Source organism: Dysidea avara, chromosome 8 (assembly GCF_963678975.1).
Source record: "Dysidea avara chromosome 8, odDysAvar1.4, whole genome shotgun sequence".
Taxonomy (NCBI): domain Eukaryota; kingdom Metazoa; phylum Porifera; class Demospongiae; order Dictyoceratida; family Dysideidae; genus Dysidea; species Dysidea avara.
Genome location: NC_089279.1, coordinates 25,262,779 through 25,282,555, shown reverse-complemented (window position 1 = coordinate 25,282,555; position 19,777 = coordinate 25,262,779). Strand labels below are relative to the sequence as shown.

At 37.0% G+C, this 19,777-nt stretch overlaps 1 protein-coding gene across 1 annotated transcript in view; it reads right to left on the bottom strand.

Annotated features, from left to right (window-relative positions):
* LOC136263842 (ubiquitin carboxyl-terminal hydrolase CYLD-like) overlaps positions 1 to 19,777 on the bottom strand; it is an 87,383-nt gene that overhangs the window by 4,053 nt on the left and 63,553 nt on the right. The window contains exons 11-19 of the mRNA XM_066058467.1: positions 18,868 to 18,983; positions 18,442 to 18,535; positions 10,976 to 11,091; positions 10,574 to 10,667; positions 7,051 to 7,303; positions 4,181 to 4,272; positions 4,053 to 4,119; positions 3,838 to 3,967; positions 3,660 to 3,768 (exon numbers count right to left, since the gene is read on the bottom strand). Coding sequence (XP_065914539.1) covers positions 3,660 to 3,768; positions 3,838 to 3,967; positions 4,053 to 4,119; positions 4,181 to 4,272; positions 7,051 to 7,303; positions 10,574 to 10,667; positions 10,976 to 11,091; positions 18,442 to 18,535; positions 18,868 to 18,983 — 1,071 coding nt within the window. The remainder of the gene's footprint in view (positions 1 to 3,659; positions 3,769 to 3,837; positions 3,968 to 4,052; positions 4,120 to 4,180; positions 4,273 to 7,050; positions 7,304 to 10,573; positions 10,668 to 10,975; positions 11,092 to 18,441; positions 18,536 to 18,867; positions 18,984 to 19,777) is intronic.

Below are 19,777 nucleotides of genomic sequence, written 5' to 3'. Positions count from 1 at the left end.
TACTAAAATGGCAGTATCGCTCAGCCCTAGTAGACACTACATAAAAGAGCAAGCAGACATGCACTTGTTATGGAGCCTGTGGTTCTTTGTGGCTTACTTTGATATTGATGTCAAATGTAAACATATAGCTGGAATAACTAATAGCACAGCTGATCACCTCTCCCATGGTAATTTGCATTTGTTCTTTTCTTTACACCCACAGGTCACCCTACAGCCATCTCCACTACCTCAACCATTGCTCCAGATCCTAGAAGCCGGAGGACCAGATTGGATATTGCCCCTATTCAGGCAGCCGTTCAGTACTATTTTAAGAATGGTTTAGTATCTGCTACACAACGGTGTTAGAATACTGGTCAGCAGCAATATTTACAATTCTGCACATAAGCTAACCTAATGCCGATATCCACTTCAGAAAACACAGTATCACTCTTTGCAACGCATTTGGCATGCTCAGGCTTAGCGTACACCACCATCAAAGTTTATTTCTCCTCCACTGGCAACTTAGATTCATCATGCAGTGAATACGAAGCATATCACAAAGCCCTTACACCACACTTGGAGCAAATTCTTCAGGGAATCAAGAGAGAACAAGCTAGCACACGCTCAGAATGGGTATGCCTTCCAATCACAGTAGACATCATGCACACCATTTACTCTATCCTATCCAAGACTCCTACTCAGTACAAGGGAATCATGCTATGGGCAGCATGCTGCACTGCTTTCTTCGAGTTGGGGAGATGACTGTCCCAAGCCTGAATGCTTACGATAGCTCCATCTGGGAGATATTGGATTAGACAGCAGATCAACACCAACAATGGTTGGCTTACCATCAAGCAATCAAAGACTGACCCTTTCCACAAGGGAGTCAAGGTTTAACAGATTCAGTAGTTTGTCCAGTCAAGACATTACGCTACCTGGCACTTAGAGGAAGCAAACCTGGCTCTCTGTTCATCTCAGAGGATAAAGCACCTTTGACCCGGGCTCGGTTTAAGATGCTTCTCTCAACTACACTGAAGAAGGCCGGATTAGATGACTCAAGATACAACACACACAGCTTCAGGATTGGTGCCGCCACTTCTGCAAAAGCCATAGGCATCTCAGACACGCACACCCAACTGCTGAACCGCTGGAGGAGCTCAGCATTTCAAGGCTACATTAAAACACCTCCTCACATTCTAACAAGACTCTCCAAGCAACTGGTGTCTACTCCTGACACTCCACCAGAGTAACATCCGATGTCATCACAGATCTGGACTACAATTAACCTACAGCATACACAGTTGTCATATTGGTATATACTCTTACATTCTTATGCACTCACATGTGTGCACGTGCTATGTATAACTGTCACAGCTAGAGCAGTCAGAGGCGTTTAACGTTCTGTGGGGACTAGGGATATCTACTGCATGTACAGATAAGATACATGACTACCACCTGACCTATAGATAGCTACAGACTTTATGTCACTCCTGGAGGGTGTGCAGAGAATTTTTACTACCCTTATGGCTTGGAGGGAAAGGCGTTAGGCCTGCAGAAATTTTTTGGCTTCAAGGAATGTAGAACTCCCAAGTATTTCTACCTCCAAGCCTTCATAGTAAAACATGCTACATTAGAAACACTAAAAATCATCGAAAGTGTCCTATTTGTGGGTAGGGCTGATAGGAGAATCCACGGAACCCTGCACACCTACCAAAACAACCACCATCATGTTGATGGTGGCATCCCGCGCTCAGCAGAGTAAAGCCTGCTGACCGGGGTTTAACCAAAAACTACATTAAATGAAGTTTAACTAGTTAAACGAGCACTGAGCATGCATTAGTGGAAGATGATGGCAACTAATCCCAAAGGCCTAACATGAGTAGAGACACCGGCTGCACTCACAAGAAAGGGGGCAATAATTGGAGAAGTACATTGCGCATGAGTTCCAAGAAAAGGCATGCAAAAAAGTGTTAGAATGTGTGGTTCAGTAGAATTTGTCCCCACCCACCCCATTCCCTTTGTGCTAATTATTTTAGGGTTGGCGGGGTTAAGATACAGTAGACTAAACATGGAAGAGGTGTGGGATGAATAAGCGCACTACAAGCAGTCTCAATAGGGAGACTTAGAAAATTCCAGATCTTTTGTTGTCCTTCCCATCTTCTCCATCTTGAGACTAGCTCAGGGTGTGAAAGTGCAGGGTTCTATTAGGAACCTCATGGCCTGTAGAAATTTTGTGGCTTCAAGGAATGTAGAACCCCTAAGTGTTTCTACCTCCAAGTCTTCATAGTAAAACATGCTATAATGTATTACATAAGAAACACTAAAAATCATCAAAAATGTCCTGTTTGTGGGCGGGGCCAATAGGAGAATCCACAGAACCCTGCGCACCTACCAAAACAACTACCATCAGTTGACGGTGGCATCCCACACTCAGCAGAGTAAAGCCACTGACCGGTGTTTAACCAAAAAAGCTACATTAAAGAGTATTTAAATGCAAAATCAAAACATTTAAATATACTTGGCAGGCATCCAGTGTCCCTAATTAGGTTCACATGAAGCTAGAAATGCTATAAGCCACAACACATACATCAAGTTGTTTACGGAGATAAAACTTGTATTTCGACATTGCTTACATTTACGTATTTAATTAACATCCTGATAACTGCAGACAGGTGCACGTGAAGCTTGAACTAAGTGTAAAGTTGCTCACAGTGACAAAATATGTACTTTGCTATTGTTTATGTTCACTTTACTGTCTGTAAAAAGCTGTATTTCAACAAGCTAGTACATAGAATTGTATTACTTAATTTGAATGAGGATTTAAATAATTACATACAAACATTCAAAGTTTCATTCAACCTCAATTCTAGCAATCATTTAGGTATTACTTTAATTCAATTTAAGAGGAGTAACATGAATTTCACTGGCAATATCAAGATGTTAATTAACCCTTACAGCTTTGCAAAAAGCATGCACTATCATAGTATCTGCGTACACCATACACATACTGTAAAGTGGCTATTGACATTTATCAATTGATAACTTGTATGCAGAAGGACATACAGACTTTAATTAAAAAATTTTAAATGTTGGCATCTTAAAGAATATGAGATGGTGACCATGCAAGCTATAACAGGGGTGAAATTAGAAGACAGGCATCCTTGACGTTTGTAAATTTTGTACAAAATAGTCTCATGGAAAGTTATTTATTTGTTGCTTTACAAATTGATTATTGTTCAAGCAGGATTGCTTTTAGCAAATCAGCCAAGATTAGTTGCTGTGTGATGGTATTCATGAGCAGAGCCTTCAAGTGAGCTAAGGACATGTTTTTAGACAGATTTTCAGCCAAACTCAAGTAAAGAACAGTGTGAACTGACTGATTTTTGTTAATGATTGTAAGGTCTTTTTGCCAATTGGAAATAGTTTTATTTGTATTTCGGCACACATCTTTTATAATGTCACAATAGTGGCTTATGCATTTTTACAAGAATTAATTGCTATTATCCACATGCTTGTAAATCAATAATGATGTGTTATTGTGTATGCTTAACTTCACTGAACAACCAAACAGAAATAGACAGAATGAATAACGCAATATGTAGAAACAAGAAATGACAAGCAGTCGTTTAGAAACATTTATGCATGCATAGTGTGTACTTACATAATAAATATCAACTTACTGGTTTCACATAAGTGTTTAACATCCAGCTCTAATGAAGGAATAATTTGTTGAAATGATTTAAACCTTTTGCCATATCGAGGCATTTGTAGTAGTATCCTTGATGGGTACTAAAAAACATATGTACGTACATAGTAACTACAGTATGTGGATAACCTGACCACACAACATTTTCATACCTTTACAAAACTGATATTTTGGTCCAGAAACATTTTATTCAATAAATCTTGTGTGTATACAACAGCTAGGCCTTCAACAGGTTCCACAAACAGTTGTACAAAAAACTCTTTATCGATACCAGATGGTCGCCTAAAAGATACATACGTACATGCATAATTATCTACACATGTGACAAAAGATGACATCAGTATGATAAGGTCTCACTATTTGTTACCTGATATGTATAAATGGATCCAAGCGAACAACATGTTTAAACAGCAAATTTAAAAATTCCTCGGGATCTATGTACATAAAAGATATACAGTTACACATCATAGATATGAATGCGTTTTAATCAACAACCTTTTTCTTCATTAAGAAAGCCTTTAATCTTTTGCAATTCTGCTAAATGTATTCTTAACTGTTGAACAGACTCTTGTACCACAACACCCATTCTGCAAATGGATTACAAATACATACATGAATCACAGATAATTCAGTGACCATACACGAGCAGATATATACATAATTGTCATGGTAATAATTTGGCCTTTGCCAGGTTATTAGCCCAGACCTGAAATCTAGTGTTTAATCAAATGATGAGAGTTTATTAAGGGATTATGATTATGGCAATTGGCAACGCAGCACAATGCCCAATGAAATAGAAAAAAAACAAAGACAAAACAAGAGAGGGAAGTAATTTCATAAAACTATGTAGCATCACATAAATCTTTGACACAACATGAAGAAGGTAGTTCATCCAACTTTTTATAATTCTGTAAAATAGCTCTTAAGGTACATAGTTAGTGGTGAGCTTTCATGACACCACCACTGAAACTCTCAAATGTTGTGGTTAGTGCGGGCCCCTGCTAACAAGAGGAACCAGCAAATTTATATAGACATCTAATCCAAAACAGCCAAGCTGTAAAAAAAGAGTGCGGCCCTCAAAAAGGCTATGGAGAAAAAATATGTGAAATCAAAGGTGGCGGCCAAGAAATGGCTGTGATGGTAGGTTAATGGTAAAAATTTTAATAACTACAATTCAGGTGAATTTTGTGCCGCTTGTGTCACACCTTTTTTCACCATAGCCTTTCTGGGGGGAGTACTCTTTTTTTACAGCTTGGCTGTTTTGGATTAGATTTCACTTCTTTTTGTATTTGTATACCCCAAAGCCAGGCCTATGCCAGCTTTAGGGCTTTTTAACCTATCATTTTTTCTTTACCACAGGAAGAACAAGATGAAGCAGATTTTAAATACTTTAACTAATTCAGTAAATGTACAAATTATATATATATAATACAAATACATACACTTATTACATGTCACTTATTTCCTATGGGTAACCTGTTTGCAGCTGATCTCTCTACTGGGTGACTTGAAATGTAGTTGAACTCTCTACAGGGTGATCCTTCTATCTGATCTCTCTACAGGATAACTTCTTTGTAGCTGAACTATCTGCAGGGTGATTTCTTTGTAGCTGAACTCTCTACAAGGTGATCTTTCTAGCTGATCTCTTTACAGGGTGATTTGTTTGTAGTTGAACTCTCTACAAGGTAACTTCTTCTAGCTGATCTTTCTACAGGACGATTTGTTGTAGATAAATTCTCTACAGGGTGATTTGTTTGCAGCTGAACTCTCTACATGGTAGTTTCTTTGTAGCTGAACTCTCTACAATGTAACTTCTTCTAGCTGAACTATCTACAGGGTGACTTGTTTCTAGCTGATCTCTCTACAGGGTGACTTGTTTCTAGCTGAACTCTCTACAGGTGATTTGTTTGCAGCTGAACTCTCTTACATGGTGGTTTCTTTGTAGCTGAACTCTCCACAAGGTGACTTCTTCTAGCTGATCTCTCTACAGGGCAATTTGTTCGTAGATGAATTATCTACAGGGTGTTTTGTTTGCAGCCGAACTCTCTACATGGTGGTTTCTTGGTAGCTGAACTCTCTACAACATGACTTCTTTAGCTGAACTCTCTACAGGATGATTTGTTTGCAGCTGAACTCTCTACATGATGGTTTCCTTGTAACTGAACTCTCTGTTAGGTACCTTCTTCTAGCTAATCTGACTACAGGGTGACTTGTTTGTAGCTGAATTCCCTACAGAACAACTTGCAATGTAATATAATTTATAAACACAGCTGAATGCTCTATTATAGGGTGACTGTTCTATTACAGTATCTCGATCTCGCATTTGCTACACGTAGTTGCCTTTCGAATCATAACTCAGTGGTTTGTAATCCGATTCTTCTGTATTACTGCAAGGACTTCTATGATGATTATTCCAGCTACATACTGATTTTCAGCTATGCGGTTTGCCTGGTAGACACAAAAATTAATAGTTTTTTATTCATAAAAATCGATCGCATAATTTTGACACAGGTTAGGTTTTGTGTCATATCTCCATGGTCTTTATCCCAATTCTTTTCAAACCACAAAAAGGCACTCCTACGATGGTTACTCATTCTACATATCAATTTTCAACTGATTCCTCCAAGGGGTTTACCCTGTAGGTGTGACAGACCTTCGACCTTATTTTACGCAAATAATCAGTCATAACTCTGTGAACGTTCATCGGATTCCTAACAAAGTTGGTACTGAGATTCGTCTTAATCAGCCCTTTACGTGTGCCAAATTTCAGCCCGATCCGAGCACGCATTCGTGTTTTATGGTGGATTTTGTAAAGTGTGCAAAATGAAGATGAAAAAAAACAAAGAAATTAAAACAAAATTTTGTTCGCTTGTATCTCAGAAATGGCTGTGGAGTGATTTTCTTCAAATTTGGTATGTAGACTCCCCTAACTGGCCGGCAATTCTCTAGCAAATTTGGTTCCAATCGGATTAGGGATCACAGAGCTACATAGGTGTGAAAATTGCGTTTTCTTTTTTCCTGTTAATATACTCACGGTGTGGCGCGCCGGCTTCTTGGGCCACAGGACACACTACTGTGTGTCTTGATATTGTTTAATTTTCCAAAATATTCTTTTCTGCTTATATGGTATATTGTATACAACATTTTTAAATACAAAGCATTTGCACGTACTTTGGTCTTCTCTAGTAAAATGCTTTATGCATGCACTAAACATGAATCATCTTTGAGAAGTTTATTCCATAAATAAATTACTTTGTTTGTGATTGGTATAGCATATGTTTTAGATACCATGCAGACATTTTTTGTCACTGTTGTCACATGTACATACGTATGCAGCATAAATAATTACTTTATTATATGCTTACTTTCGAAGAGGATAAACAATTTTGTTTTTAAGTAACACCTGTATGCACTGTTCTTTCTCAGTAGTGACTAAGTCCAGAAAGAGAACATCAAAGGCATCAGAGAAAGCAAATAATGCATATAAAGTAGCATCAAGATAACAGGAGTTCTGGTATCCTTGAATTCCTTTAAGATCAGTGTGTTTGTGTACATCAAACTTGGCAGGTGGAATGTATGGTAGCTTCTCATCATGTTCATAAAACATGTTAGCTAAAGCTACAGTAGATAATCAACTACATTTTACGTATGTACATTCAGAAAATATTAAGTTTATTAACTAGAAACCTACATGTAATAGTTGTAACATGGGCATGAGGGCTTTGCCTGATATGTATGCTTGACTGCCCAAGGGCCACAGGCCTGAGGGCAGAGGGCATACATATCAGGCAAAGCCCGAATGCCCATGTTACAACTAATATGTAACACTTATTAGGCTGATAGCCTGTACAGGGCGATCAATCACCCAAGCCAATACGAGTGCAGCCACTGAATGTATATATGTATACCTAAAATTTTCAATTATGGATCAGCAGCTAGTACGTTCTGGTTACGTTCGGTTATGATAAACGGACATATCCTAGAGATATAACGGAGAATTTCCGTTACGCAAGTTTAATGTTTTGATCAGTACTATTGAATCGTTTATGGAAAAACTACGCAGTTCACTAAAGGCCTAGACAGGTAAGCTTGCTTGTAGAGTGGTTACTCCGTGCAGAGTGGTAGCTTCATGATGGGGGCATGTCCGTATTCGAAAACATGCGGAAACGATCGATGAATAAGCTATAGCACTAGTTTTCACCTTAGCACAACATTTTTCAATTCGTAGGATGGCAAGGATAATAAAACGCTCACCGTCTGAGTGGCTTTCATAGCGAAATCCAAGTCATGTATCCTAATCACATCAGTGTTAATCGATCCCTACAATCAATTTTGGTATCAATGTCTATATAATCACTGCCCAGTTGTAGCTGGTCTACATTTTGTATGTAGCCGGCTAGCTGGGCTACATATACGAAATGTAAGCCGAGCGGCTCCTTTGATCTGAAGTGTGAAAGTGTTACATATGCATATATGTAGTTCATGTACAATATCTACGTATACCAAAACAGCTAAGCTACGTGATTCTTTTAAAAAGCCAGTAACAAAGTGATACCAAGCATCGATCATTCAAAAAACATATTTTGATAATCTACCCCAAAGAAAGTAGCTCTTTCATAATGGTCTGCCATTACTCAACAACTACTACTTTGACCAGCCATATCTCCATTGTGCTTCATCCCAAAACATTATGCTAACCTCAGCATATGATGGTTATTTGATTAGCGTACATAGCATCACATGACTACAACATGAATTACTGTTAAAGAAAAATGAAACAAAGGTTTGGTAAAGACGATGTCAACTGTTCGTTTTATATCACAAGTAATGTTTTGTGTAGAACAAAACTGTTTAGACATTATTGTAGTGCATGAAATTCCCATTTAATTTGTCATGTTTGGGAACAAAAATATGATAGGAAAGCAAACCCCAAAGCTGGCCTAGGGGAATTGCAAAGAAGTGATGTCTTTATCAAAACTAACAATCTATGAATTAGAATTCAGTCTAAAAAGGCCATTATGACATCAAGTCATTATTAAATCTTTGTAGCCATTTCTTTGCTACTACCTTTGATTTCACAGCGTTCAAACGTGATGTGGTGTTAGTGAATTCTTTATAACATTACCAGAGACAGTTATAAAAGTTTAAACAAGTCTGTATGTTTGACCCAAAATACTGCCTGTCAAAGGGTTAATTTATGTATCTACATTAATTTGTATACCAAAGTGTAAGAAATATTTTATTAGGGTGACTGCTTTATCAAACAGTACAGTAGTACTGTTTAGTAAGGAATGCTATACAAAACACTATATATTAAATGCACACATAAACATAATAAAAATGTACGTCTAAGGATGTAAAAGCAATTAAACAAAGCTTAAATGTACTAGATCAGATAATGAGATAATTTAAATAATCTGTATACAGTATGTTGTATAAAAAATATTAAGACATTTACGTCAGAATAAAGCAACAGGGGTTGAAGGGCTTAGTTCTAATGTATGTACCTCCAACCCCTGCCAAACACTATATAAATTGTCATACGCAATGAACGCCACCTATACAGAACAGTCCTAAATGTCAAATCCAGACTGAACAGTAGCCTGAATATTATTTCTTTTAAATGTAAAAACTTGATGATTGGTCTGCCAGCCTAATCACAGTCACAAGACTAGAGGCCAAACGAAGTAGTGCACAGCCACCATTTTATGTCATAATAACAAAGTCACATATGGCATGGTTCTGGCTTCTGTGCTTTGCCTTTCCAATTACATGAAGAGGAACATGTTTAGACTATGTACTTGGAGCACTTGTGCTATTGCATGAGTGAGTATATGTGTACCTGCTCTTATAAAATGACCGTATGGTGACCACACTCTTCAACAATCAAAACATGCAGTATGGTGACCATCTACCTTCCTTCACTTATTGTACAATTACATAACTCACTTGAGGGAGATCAAGATACTCTAATAAAGTAACCAAAGCCACAAGTGTATATCATCACTATGCAATAACAAGCAATAGTGTAATTAATAATTATTAATTTAAAATGAAGTGGGCATTCCAGCAGTGAAGCAAGATATATGAATGATGATACTTACGTACTTACCTATTACAACATGCATACGTAGCTATCTGGGGTTAGGCATTGAACAAGTGGTGGTAACATGCTAATGCAGGGATTTTCTCACAGTGCAACAATATGTATGTTGTAAAAACTACCATCATCCATCATTCATATATCTCGTTTCACTACATTTTATTGCTAGAACACTAATTCACTTTTAAATTCATTTTTAATTTCACTAGTTAGAGTATGTTATTCTGTATTCATTAAATATGTATGATTTGGGTTTGCTATCTACATACGTAGCTTTTACTCCAAATTCTACAACTATCTACATACCAATTTTCAACCTTGACACTGTAAGTGTTATAATAATTATCTCTATACCTATATCCAAAGCAGAAAAAGAAGGATGTTTGTAAATTCAGAAAAGAAAGAATGTTTTACAATAAAGCATTATGTACAAATGGTTCAAATGGTTCTTTGATGACAAACTTTACAAGGAGCATAAAATGTATACATATGTACATTTGCAGCAAAATACAATAGATTATGTACCAGTTCAAATAGTGAGTTTGTATAAGGTGCAGATAAGCATAGATATTATGTACAAAACATGTATATGGTGCTAAGTTTCCCAGAAATTGCTGGCAATGGCATGTAACCTTACTAATAAATGGCAAAGTATTGCCAAGTTTTACAATTACATTTCACATTTGCTCACTGGATATACTGTAACTTTCACATGAATTTGTCTAGTAGTGAATTTTTGTGTTACTAAAAAGTTTGTCATAATTATAAAAATGTAGCAATCTTACGATTTGTTTGTCCTTGTGTGTCATTTACATCATTGCTAAATCTGTCATCAGGTTGCAACTGAGACAGAGGTATCTCTCTGTATCCACCAGTATCCTATGAACATGTGTATACATTAGTACACGCATATAGTACATTTATAGATAATTTATATACAGTATGTTGTATAGAAAATATTAAGACATGTACATCAGTATAAAGCAACAGGGGTTGATGAGCTTAGTTCTTAGAGTATACATGTACATATGTAAGTGAGACCACAAGTTGAGACAAAATGTTATTACAATAGTATGCAGACAGCATGATTCCAATTTCAAGCTTGGCACACAACACATAAATGCATGAAAATCACTACACAATATACATACATGTATTTATACAGAAAGAAAAATAGTTTACATTACCAATTCAACTCGAGCGCATTTTTGTCTAGAGTGCTGTGACATCATAATTTGTTTGATCACTCCATATTGTGTACCATGCTGAATAGCTGAGCCCACTTCAAATTTGTAATCAGCTTCTGCACAAAAATTATCTTATATCATAGTACGTGTGTAGGTACAATCATAAATGTTCCAATACTGCGATACGTACTTTTACAAAACAATTACATTCAAACATTTATCAGTAATTATGAAAATATAATTTTGCTTATTCATATTACTTAGTAAATAACAAGTTCGATTGGATCATAGAAAAAAAAGTAGTGAAACTAGGGAGGTCGCCTATACACCTGAAGATATACTAGTGAACATTTTAATCCCTACTTCAGTCTATACTCATGACTGAATTAGGGATTAAATGTTCACTAGTTATTCTTCAGATGTATAGGTAAACTCCCTTGTTTCTTTAATGATCCTAATCAAACTTAAAATTCAAAAATTTTCTTTCTTTACTTTTTTGTAACATTATTATGACTGGTGAACCAGTGCATACCACATCAAAATAAATGAAAGCACCACAGTTAATGTTTTCGTCTGAATGCGTGCCTCAGCTATCAATTACTGACTCACACTAGTATGACTTGTTTGCAGTTGAATTTTCTGCCGGGTGAATAGTTTGTAACTAAACTCTCTACAGAGTAGGGTACAGAGTGACTTGTTTGTAGCCAAACTTTCTCCTGGGTGACCTGGTTGTAACTTAACTTTCTACTGGTGACTTATTTCTAGCTGATCTCTCTACAGGGTGACTTGTTTTTAGCTGAACTCGCTACTGAGTGACCTGTTTGTAATTGAATTCTAGCTGATCTCTCTACTGGATGGCTTGTTTGTTGTTGAACACTCTACAGGACATATTGTTTGTAGCTGAACTCTCTAGAGAGTAAATTGTTTGTAGCTGAATTCTCTATTGGTTATGAAGTCTTACACAGGGTGGTGGGAATCTGATGAACAATCACGGGTTATGACTGATTATTTGCATAATTTTCATAAAAACAAACTTCTGTCATGTCCATAGGGTAAACATCTTGAAGGAATGAGTTGAAAATTGCTGTATAGATGGAGTAACCATCGTAGGAGTGTGTTATAGTTGTTTGAAATGAATTAAGATTGAGATATGACCAACCTCTGTCACAATTACGTGATCAAGTTTTCGTGAAGAAAAAGCTGTTAGTTTTCACACCTACCAGGCAAACTGCTTAGAAGAGTGAGCTGAAAACCAGTATGTAAATGGAATAATCATCATAGAAGTCCTTGCAGAAGTCCTTGTAAAAGCCACTGAGTTATAATGTGAAATCCAACTACATGTAGCAAGTGCACAATAACGATACTCTAATAGTACAGCCAACCTATTAGCAGCTAGAGCATTCAGTTTGGTATACAGTTCAAACTTTTTTACATAGTTTAAACAACTAGTTCGTTGTGTTTTTTTTTTGTTCGATAATGATGGTTTTCATTCATTTGATGCTGTTTCTGTTGTTCTTATAAAAAAGCAAGAAACAAAGCACAGGAAAAGAAGTTATAACCGTAGCTCACCAGCAGAATAGATAAACTGCATGGATGCTGCCTGGAGAATTCAGTTACAAACAAGTCACATTGCCAAGAGTTCAACTACATATAAGTAACCGTGTAGAGAGTTCAGCAACAAACATGTCACCCAGTGGAGAGTTGAGCTACAAACAAACGGTAAGTTCAACTACAAACAGTTGTAATTGGTACTGAGATTTGCTTTAATGACCCTTTAAGTGTGCCAAATTTCAGCCTGATTAGAGTATGCATTTGGTTTTTTTATGGCGAATCTGCAAAGTAAGCAAAGTGAAGAAGAAAAAACAAAAGAAATTAAATTGAAACTTTAGCTACTTGTATATCGGAATTGGTCATGGTGATTGTCTTCAAATTTGGTATGTACACTTCCTTACCTGGTGGGCACCTATGTTTAGTTCCACTTGGGAAAGGATCACGGAACTACACAAGTGTGAAAATTATGTTCTCAATTTTCCTGCCAATATATTTTTTAACAGCTGGTTTCTTGGGCAGCATGACACTATGTAGCTTTTACTCCAAATTCTACAACATACTACTGTTCAACCCAGCTCAAATAAGAGGTTTGGCTTGTAGGCATAAGTAATAATCAGTCTTTATTATACAAATCTTGAACCACAACCCATCTTGCTCTACCACTTGGTCTAGTTTGTGCATTAAAACTGATTATTTTAAAATTTTAGGAAACCCCTTAAATAAGGACACCTCCATATAAAGGACATATTTCATTTCCCCAATGATGTCCGTCTTAGAGGGGTTCCACTGTACCAATTATTTTGACGATTTAAAAATTATGAAAAATGACACCGTCTTTCAACAAAGTACCATAACTTCCGCATGCTTCAGTTTACAGAGATGGGGTTACATTTATCACAATCCTTGATAAAATCTGCATATGGCAATATGTAACATTTTGTACAGCAACCACTGATAAAGAGAGGAAAGAGCCTTGTATGGTGAATTTATGCATCCAGGTAAGAAATAGTACCTTGTTTTTTCGTATGTTTCGTGATGTATCTTTGTATCTAATCAAAAACAGCCAAGCTGTAAAAAAAGGTGCGGCCCCCAAAAAGGCCATGGTGAAAAAAGATGTGAAATCCAAGGTGGCGGCCAAGAAATGGCTGTGATGGTAGGTTAATGGTTACATTTTAATAACAACAATTCAGGTGAATTTGGTGCCAAGACCAAGCGGCACAAAATTCACCTGTTATTAAAATGTAACCATTAACCTACCATCACAGCCATTTCTTGGCCGCCACCTTGGATTTCACATCTTTTTTCACCATGGCCTTTTTGGGGGCCGCACCTTTTTTTTACAGCTTGGCTGTTTTTGATTAGATATCACTTCTTTTTGTATTTGTATACTGCAAAGCCGGCCTATGGCTGGCTTTGGCGCTTTTTTAACCCATGCGTTTTTTTCTTTACTACAGGAAGAAGAAAAGAACTTAAAGAAGAATTTTAGTACTTCAATTATTTTTGATTTTATTAGTAATTATACAAATTATATACATATATTAATTACATGCCCATTATTCCCCACAGTATATTTTTTTGCAGCTGATCTCTCTACTGGGTGACTTGAAATGTAGCTGAACTATATACAGGATGGTTTCTTTGTAGCTGAACTCTCTACAAGGTAACCTCTTCTAGCTGGTCTCTCTACAGGGTATTTTGTTTCTAGATGAACTCTCTACAGGTGATTTGTTTGCAGCTAAACTCTCTACATGGTGGTGTCTTTGTAGCCGAACTCTCTACATGATGGTTTCTTTGTAGCTGAACTCTCTATAAGGTGACTTCGTCTAGCTGAACTCTCTACAGGGTGATTTTTTTGTAGCTGAACTCTCTGCAGGGTGATTTGTTTGCAGCTGAACTCTCTACATGATGGTTTCTTTGTAGCTGAACTCTCTACAAGGTGACTTCGTCCAGCTGATCTCTCTACGGGGTGATTTGTTTCTAGCTGAACTCTCTACAGGTGATTTGTTTGCAGCTAAACTATCTACATGGTGGTTTCTTTGTAGCTGAACTCCCTACATGATGGTTTCTTTGTAGCTGAACTATCTACAAGGTAACTTCTTCTCTACAGGGTGATTTGTTGTAGTTGAATTCTCTACAAGGTGGTTTGTATGAGGCTGAACTCTTTACAAGGTGACTTCTTCTAGCTGAACTCTCTATGGGGTAATTTCTTTGTAGCTGAACTCTCTATATGATGGTTTCTTTGTAACTGAACTCTCTACAAGGTAACTTCTTCTAGCTGATCTTTCTACTGGGTGATTTATTTGCAGCTGAACTCTCTACATGGTGGTTTCTTTGTTGCTGAACTCTCTACAAGGTGAATTCTTCTATCTGATCTCTCTACAGGGTAATTTGTTTGTAACTGAACTCTGTACAAGTGCGTTTTTGTGGGTGATCTCACTGCAGGTTGATTTGTTTGTAGCTGAACTCACTAAAGGGTGATTTTGCTTGTAGCTGAACTCCTTGCATTGTATCTAGTTTTTAGCTGATCTCTCTACAGGGTAATTTGTTTGTAGCTGATCTCTCTACAAGTTGATTTGTGTGTAGCTGATCTCTCTGCAGGTTGATTAATTTGCAGCCGATCTCTCTACAAGGTAATTTGTTTGTAGCTGAACTGTCTATAAAGCGATTTATTTGTAGCTGATCTCTCTGCAGGTTGATTTGTTTTAGCTGAACTCTCTACAGGGTGATTTACTTGTAGCTGAACTCCTTACATTGTGTCTAGTTTCTAGCTGATCTCTCTACAGGGTGATTTGTTTGTAGCTGATCTCTCTACAAGTTGAATTGTGTGTAGCTGATCTCTCTGCAGGTTGATTTGTTTGTAGCCGATCTCTCTACAAGGTAATTTGTTTGTAGCTGAAATGTCTAAAAGGTGATTTGTTTGTAGCTGATCTCTCTGCAGGTTGATTTGTTTTAGCTGAACTCTCTACAGGGTGATTTATTTGTAGCTGAACTCCTTACATTGTGTCTAGTTTCTAGCTGATCTCTCTACAAGTTGATTTGTGTGTAGCTGATCTCTCTGCAGGTTGATTTGTTTGTAGCCGATCTCTCTACAAGGTAATTTGTTTGTAGCTGAACTGTCTATAAAGCGATTTATTTGTAGCTGATCTCTCTGCAGGTTGATTTGTTTTAGCTGAACTCTCTACAGGGTGATTTACTTGTAGCTGAACTCCTTACATTGTGTCTAGTTTCTAGCTGATCTCTCTACAGGGTGATTTGTTTGTAGCTGATCTCTCTACAAGTTGATTTGTGTGTAGCTGATCTTTCTACAGGTTGATTTGTTTGTAGCCGATCTCTCTACAGGGTAATTTGTTTGTAGCTGAACTCTGTACAAGGTGCTTTTTTGTGGGTGATCTCACTGCAGGTTGATTTGTTTGTAGCTGAACTCACTAAAGGGTGATTTGCTTGTAGCTGAACTCCTTACATTGTGTCTAGTTTCTAGCTGATCTCTCTACAGGGTGATTTGTTTGTAGCTGATCTCTCTACAAGTTGAATTGTGTGTAGCTGATCTCTCTGCAGGTTGATTTGTTTGTAGCCGATCTCTCTACAGGGTAATTTGTTTGTAGCTGAACTGTCTATAAGGTGATTTGTTTGTAGCTGATCTCTCTGCAGGTTGATTTGTTTTAGCTGAACTCTCTACAGGGTGATTTGTTTGTAGCTGAACTCCTTACATTGTGTGTAGTTTCTAGCTGATCTCTCTACAGGGTGATTTGTTTGTAGCTGATCTCTCTACAAGTTGATTTGTGTGTAGCTGATCTCTCTGCAGGTTGATTTGTTTGTAGCCGATCTCTCTACAGGTAATCTGTTTGTAGCTGATCTCTCTATAAGGTGATTTGTTTGTAGCTGATCTCTCTGCAGGTTGATTTGTTTTAGTTGAACTCTCTACAGGGTGATTGCTTGTAGCTGAACTCCTTACATTGTGTCTAGTTTCTAGCTGATGTCTCTACAGGGTGATTTTTTGTAGCTGAACTCTCTTCAGGGTGATTTGTTCCTAGCTTATCGCTCTACAGGTAGATTTGTGTTGATTTGTTCATTGCTGATCGCTCTAAATGTTGATTTGTTGCAGCTGAACACCCTGCAAAGTGTTTTGTTTGTAGCTGATCACTCTAAAGGGTAATTTGTTTGTAGCTGAACTATCTCCACAGTGACTTGTGTGTAGCTGAATTCTGTGTAACTGAATTCTCTAGAGAGTGACTTAATTGTAGCTGAATTCTCTACACAGTGCATGACTTGTTTATAGCTGAACTTTCTTCAGTGTGACTTGTAATGTTCTGAATCTCTATAGTGATATATTTGCTTAACTCTCCACATGGTGACTGTCTTCTTGCTGAACTGTCTATAAGATTAACTGTTTGCAGCTGAACTCCCTACAGAATAACTTGTGATGTAATAAAATTCTATAATGGAATAAATAAATTAGCCGAATGCTCTATTAGGGTGACTGTTCTATTAGAGTATCTCGATCTCGCATTTGCTACACGAAGTTGGCTTTCGAATCATAACTCAGTGGTTTGTAGCCCGATTCTTCTGTACTACTGCAAGGACTTTCTATGAAGATTATTCCAGCTATAAACCAATTTTCAGCTCATTGCTCTAAGCGGTTTGCCTAGTAGGCGTGAAAACTAATACTTTTTTATTCATAAAAATCGATCGCGTAATTGTGACACAGGTTGGGTTTTATGTCATATCTCCGTGGTCTTTATCTCGATTCCTTTCAAACCACCAAAAGGCACTCCTACGATGGTTACTCCATCTACATAGCAATTTTCAACTCATTCCATGAAGCGGTTTACCCTGTAGGCGTGACAACAAACCGATCTTGTTTTACGCGAATAATCGGTCATAACTCCTGAACCATTCATCGGATTTGTACCAAATTTGATGCTAGGATTCGCCGTTGGACTCCCTTTCTGTGTGCCAAATTGCAAGGCGATCGGAGTACGCGTTTGCTTGTTATAGCAATTTTTGCAAGTGTGCGAAAAGACGAAGAAGAAGAAAAAAATGAAGAAGAAAAAAAACGAAACTTTGGCAGCTTGTATCTCGGAAATGGCTTGAGCGATTTCCTTCAAATTTGGAATGTAGACTCCCTTGGCTGGCGGGCAACTGTGTAGCAAATTTGGTTCCAATCAGATAAGTGATCACCGAGATACATAGGTGTGAAAATGACGTTTTCGTTCTTCCTGTCAATATACTCACGGGTGTGGCGCTCCAGCTTCTTAGGCCGCACGACACACTACCGTGTGTCTTGATACTGGCCAGTTTCACCATTATTTCAGGTGGATTCTTAACCAGTATGATTTACATGTAACTCATCGAGGTAATAAATTTCTCCTATGGAAAATTGTATGAAGCTTGCATTATAGCAGAGTCAACTGTAAATAACTGCCACTATGAAAGTGTTACAACAAATGTTTGCCCACTGTATACATAAATTCAAGGACTTTGTTTTTATGCATGATTTGTTGAACAAATTACGTATTCTAATGGGTAAACTTTTGCCTTATTTGCATAAAACACAAATATATTTATTTTACATTTGGCAAGGAACAATGGCTGTTGACAAGATTTTTTAACTGATTGGTGGGACCAAGCTAAAACAGTGTAACAGAACATGAAGACATGAAGTAGTACTACATGAAAAGGACATAAAGTAGATTTTAGCTATTTTAATGCTTACTTCAAGGTTAAAATTCAGTGCTGTGTATTGTGACAATTTGCAATAGCCTTTTTTGATATGTTTTATAATTACATTTCACATTTTCTCACTGGATATACTGTAACTTTCACATGCATTTGTTTAATAGTTAATTTTTGGGTTACTTAAACATATCTGGTATACTTAAAACTTTGTCATGATTATAAAGATGTAGCAAACTTACGATTTGTTTGTCCTTGTGTGTCATTTACATCATTGCTAAGTCTATCATCAGGTTGTAACTGAGACAGAGGTACCTCTCTGTATCCACCAGTATCCTATCATTATATAAACATGTGTATACATTAGTACATGCATATAGTACATTTATAGATAATTTATATACAGTATGTTGTATAGAAAATAGAGTCAAGGATGAATAAATGCATAGTTAAAGCACAAGGGTTAGCTAATGCTTAGAACGAGAACACACGTTGAAACACGGTGTTATACATAATAGTGGACAATATCAATTACACCACCCCTGTAGACAACATGATTCCAATTTCAAACTTGGCACACAACACACAAATGCATGAAAACTACAATACAATATTATACATACATAAGTACAATTATGTATTTATGCAGCAGTAAAATTTTACATTACCAATTCAACTTGAGCACATTTTTGTCCTGAGTACTGTGACATCATAATTTGTTTGATCACTCCATATTGTGTACCAAGCTGAATAGCTGAGCCCACTTCAAATTTGTAATGGGCTTCTGCACAGAAATTATCATATTTACATACGTATGTAGGTAAGTGGGTATAATGCCCATGTCATCATAATTGTTTTAACTAGAATACTAATACAGTGGGACCTCTCTTATCCAGGCAGCCCAGTACATAGTACTGTCTGCATCTCAGAAACGTCTGTAACTAAGAAATACATACTAACACACTAAAGTAACTGACTTAAGACATAACATTTCTTATTCAGTACTTGGTTGTATATTTACCCGAATGATTGCAATGAAGTAAGTATGTTCAGGTGACAATGTAGACAATCTACAAAACATAACCTACGTATACTTTGGAAATGTTTCACTTTTTTTATTTTGAAAACTTTCATGGAAATTGTCATGCTGGAAAATGTTTGCTCCATGGAAGAAATTTAAGCTGCTTCATTAAACAGTGAAGAAAGACGTGAATTGATATGTTGAATATAGCAATGGATTCGCCTTTTCATGGAGAGTAAGAATACGTATTTTTCTGTACTATGGAGTAAATGTGAGTTATGTGTGTTTGTTGATGTTGTGGTATAATGTAACTTTATCATCACCATTTTTAAGCCTGAACAGCCTTTTTGCTTGATAGCATGGGTGTATTAAGGCCAAAAACTACACCTTACCAGTTTATGGTGAATAGAGTCTCAACTCTGATACCCCTTTGCACTCGAGACTTACGATCAATCAAACAAGCGCTTGTAAATTTCCTTCTGTATAGGCACTGTACAAATCGATTGTTTGGTTCTTCTTGTTGTCTATTGCTATAACTCCAAAAACACTTATGTATC